The sequence below is a fragment of the Urocitellus parryii genome, chromosome 8 (assembly GCF_045843805.1).
Source record: "Urocitellus parryii isolate mUroPar1 chromosome 8, mUroPar1.hap1, whole genome shotgun sequence".
Classification (NCBI taxonomy): domain Eukaryota; kingdom Metazoa; phylum Chordata; class Mammalia; order Rodentia; family Sciuridae; genus Urocitellus; species Urocitellus parryii.
The window spans coordinates 129,818,227-129,821,265 of NC_135538.1; the positions used below are offsets into that span (position 1 = coordinate 129,818,227).

At 50.9% G+C, this 3,039-nt stretch overlaps 1 protein-coding gene across 1 annotated transcript; it reads right to left on the minus strand.

Moving 5' to 3' along the window:
- Positions 1-252: 252 nt before the first annotated feature.
- On the minus strand, positions 253-2,775 carry LOC113178238 (PRAME family member 12-like). Its single transcript, XM_077801542.1, has 4 exons — positions 2,489-2,775; positions 2,180-2,229; positions 1,768-1,948; positions 253-802 (listed from the first exon to the last, which is right to left on the minus strand). The coding sequence occupies exons 1-4, from the start codon at positions 2,773-2,775 to the stop codon at positions 253-255; spliced, it is 1,068 nt and encodes a 355-aa protein (XP_077657668.1).
- Between the last annotated feature and the right edge of the window lie 264 nt (positions 2,776-3,039).

Below are 3,039 nucleotides of genomic sequence, written 5' to 3' on the forward strand. Positions count from 1 at the left end.
GACCAGAGCTACATCCCCAGCCCTTATTTTGAGATGATCATCCTGAGTTGTCAAGACTGGACTCAAACTTGAGGCCATATGCACACATGAACCCCATCAGAAATTTATAAGAAGCATTTCTTGAAGTTCTGGAGATCAAACTCATGGCCTCATGCCTGCAGGGCACACTCTACCTGAGCCTCACCCTCAGCCCAAGAAAGCTAATGTGTTGTGCATGTCAATAATCCCCTGCCTACCCAATGCCACTGGGTTTCAGGCAATAAAATCTGTATGTTTGAGGTGAAGAACACAATTGTAAGAATAAATCTGGATGTCATGGACAGGACTGATGTCCTTTACCAGCTGCATCAACTCCTTCCGAACCTGGTCAAATTTCATGGGGTTGATCTCAATCCAAAAATCCCCGAGGATTTCGTCAAAGCTCTCCACAGGGGCAGGGTACTTTGCTTGTTCCAGTGGCAGGCTAGCAGTGTGGCTCAGCAGGTTCTTAAGAGCAATCAGGGGGATTTGGTTCCCACAGAAACTGAAGGTTTTGAGCTGGGAACAGTGACCCAGGGCTGGTGAGATGGCATTTAGCTGGGACTCTGTTATCTCACAAAATTCTAAGACCAGGGTCTCAAGGGTGTGTGCCACCTTCTTCAGCTGGACCCAGACGGGCTCAGGACTCATATCTTTCATGGAAAAAGAGCTGAGATCAAGACACTTCAGTTGATCAGTGCTCAGACACATGGACAGATGCCTTAAATCCTTCTCCTTGAGCGGACAACCTCTCGGCGAAAGTGTTTTCAAGGGGATCTGACTCCTGGAGAGAAAACAAAGAGTTACTTCTGGAGAATGAAGGCACCAAGTGGATATAGTGGGAAATGGTAGGTGAGAACTGTCTAAACCCAAACCCAAGGTCGACCTGACATTCTGATGATGGTGGACCCCCAGGACACTGCAGGTTGCAAAATCTGCTCATACACATCAACCTTTTTCAGGGTGAGCCTTTCACCACCAGGTGAGTGACCAGATAGGTCCATCATCTCTAAGGCTCCTCCCCTAACTGCCAAGGAGAAGGCCACAGCTCTGGCCACAGGAGGCCAGGGGGAGTCATGTACAAAGGACAAACCCAGGCAAGATGAAGGAAAACCACCTTAGTTGTCCACCTTTGGGGCTCACATCCTGTACCCTCCATCCCTGCTCCTCACCCTCAACTCCAGAATCACCACCTGAGGCTCAGAGCAGCCTTCCCCAGGGGGGCATTGGGGGCAGCTCCTCTGCTCCCCACTGGAGAGCACAGAGCTTCCCTGTTGCAAGTTGCAGGTGTGGGGGTTTCCCTCTTCCAGTGTCCTCTCCTCTACACCATCTCCCATCTCCTTCACTGGACAGGCCTCCCAGGGAAGGAACCTCATCCACCCTCACTAGCTCTTGTCCCGCCTAGCTGGCTTCCCAGCATGGTGGCACTTCCCAGACCATGCACCCCAATTTAGCCCTCTGCTTCTGTGTGGGTGGTGATGAGACCGTCCTTCAGAACTGAGCAGGGGACCAGAACCTGAGGTCACTCAGTCATTCTCCAGCATCTCCTTCCCTGACATGGCCAGTGGCCGGAGCACAAGCCCTTTAACTGCTCAGTAAGCAAAAATGGCTTTTGCAGCAACGCGCACCCCTCGTGCTTATAGGAGGATTTTGTGCAGCGCTCAGTAGAGGAAGAAGACATTGTTCACGTAGAGCTCTCGGAGTTTGTTCACCTTCCGCAGTTGAAGGCTGTATCTATGGGAATATCACCTGTTTATGGAGCGCCTGCTGAAGACCTGAGGGCTCATTTTGGAGAGATGGAGGACACGAAGGTTCCTCATCTTGATCAGGATAAAACAAAATTGTTCCATTATTTTCCAACTCCAGTGGTCAGCATTCACCTCCAGTTCCCGCAGGTAGTAAAAGAACACAGTCCTCCGGATTTGATAGTCTGAGTAGAAACAATCAACCTGGAGCTTCTTGCAGTATATACGGACCACCCTCCTTGCTTCCCACACCCACTCAGTGAGGATGCCAAGGAATCTTCAGAAGACTTTGTCCGGACAGAATTCTATGAAGATCTTCAAGTGTGGCTTCGCTGCTCTTTGGCTGCATTTCTCTCTTTCCTTTGGAGACGTGGCCTCTTGTGAGCAGGTGCCCAGTGGGGCTCTGGACCACTCACTGGGGCAGTCCTGATTCAATCGAAAATCGATTGCTTTCAGCTTCCATTTCCTAAGGAAAAAACAGGAAGGATGCTGGAAAAATAGACAAAGACCCGCCAACTTCCAATCTGTGCATTAGACCCCAGTGAACTCCTTGTTCTGGGTGGTTGCTCCTCTGCTCTCCTATTTTTCTCCATGTCCTTTCTCCTTGAAACCAGCCAGGGACCCTTCCTGTGGAGGGGGCAGGGCAGCCTCCTCCCTGGCACCACCTGGTCCACCCTTCACCCTGCCCTGCCTCCCCCAGATGTCTCTTCCTGGGCTCCCCTCACCTGGGGTGAACGTTATTGAAAATCAGTGAGCTTAGCCCATACAGTAGAGTTCTTAAGGCCATCAGATCTCCTGTCTTCACCAGGTAGTCCACATACAGACAAGCCAAGGGACAGGACAGCACCATCTTCTTTAGCATCTCCTTGTGACCCCCCATTATAGCCTCCTTGTACAACTGCAGGATGAGCACCCTGGGCAGGTACTCCAGATTGGGAATGGGCAAGTCCTTTTTGCATAGTACATTCTGTATCACCAGATCCTGGAGTGTGAGTACAGTCTGGAAGCTCATCCTGTTGAATCTGGAGGGAACAGAGGCACTCTTTCAGGCCAAGCCTGAAAAAACCCTTCTCAACCAGCCGAGGTCCAAATCCTGGTAAGCCATAGCACTTCAGTGGTGGGGATCAAATCCCCAGTATCCAGTTTCCACCTCTGGTCCTCCCAACTCTAATCTCACAGGTTATCAAGGAGTCTGAAGGCTCACCAGTCCCCCTATGGACAGGTGACTCATCCTCACTTTTGAGATCCTGGGGAATGAACCAAGGGCTGAATGCAT

Coding starts and splice junctions, on each gene's coding strand:
- LOC113178238 (XM_077801542.1), bottom strand. CDS start 2,775: ATGAGCTTCCAGACTGTACTCACACTCCAGGATCTGGTGATACAGAAT. Junction 2,230..2,488: donor TTCAATAACGTTCACCCCAG/GTGAGGGGAGCC, acceptor TTTTTTCCTTAG/GAAATGGAAGCTGAAAGCAA. Junction 1,949..2,179: donor ATTGAATCAGGACTGCCCCA/GTGAGTGGTCCA, acceptor GTTTCTACTCAG/ACTATCAAATCCGGAGGACT.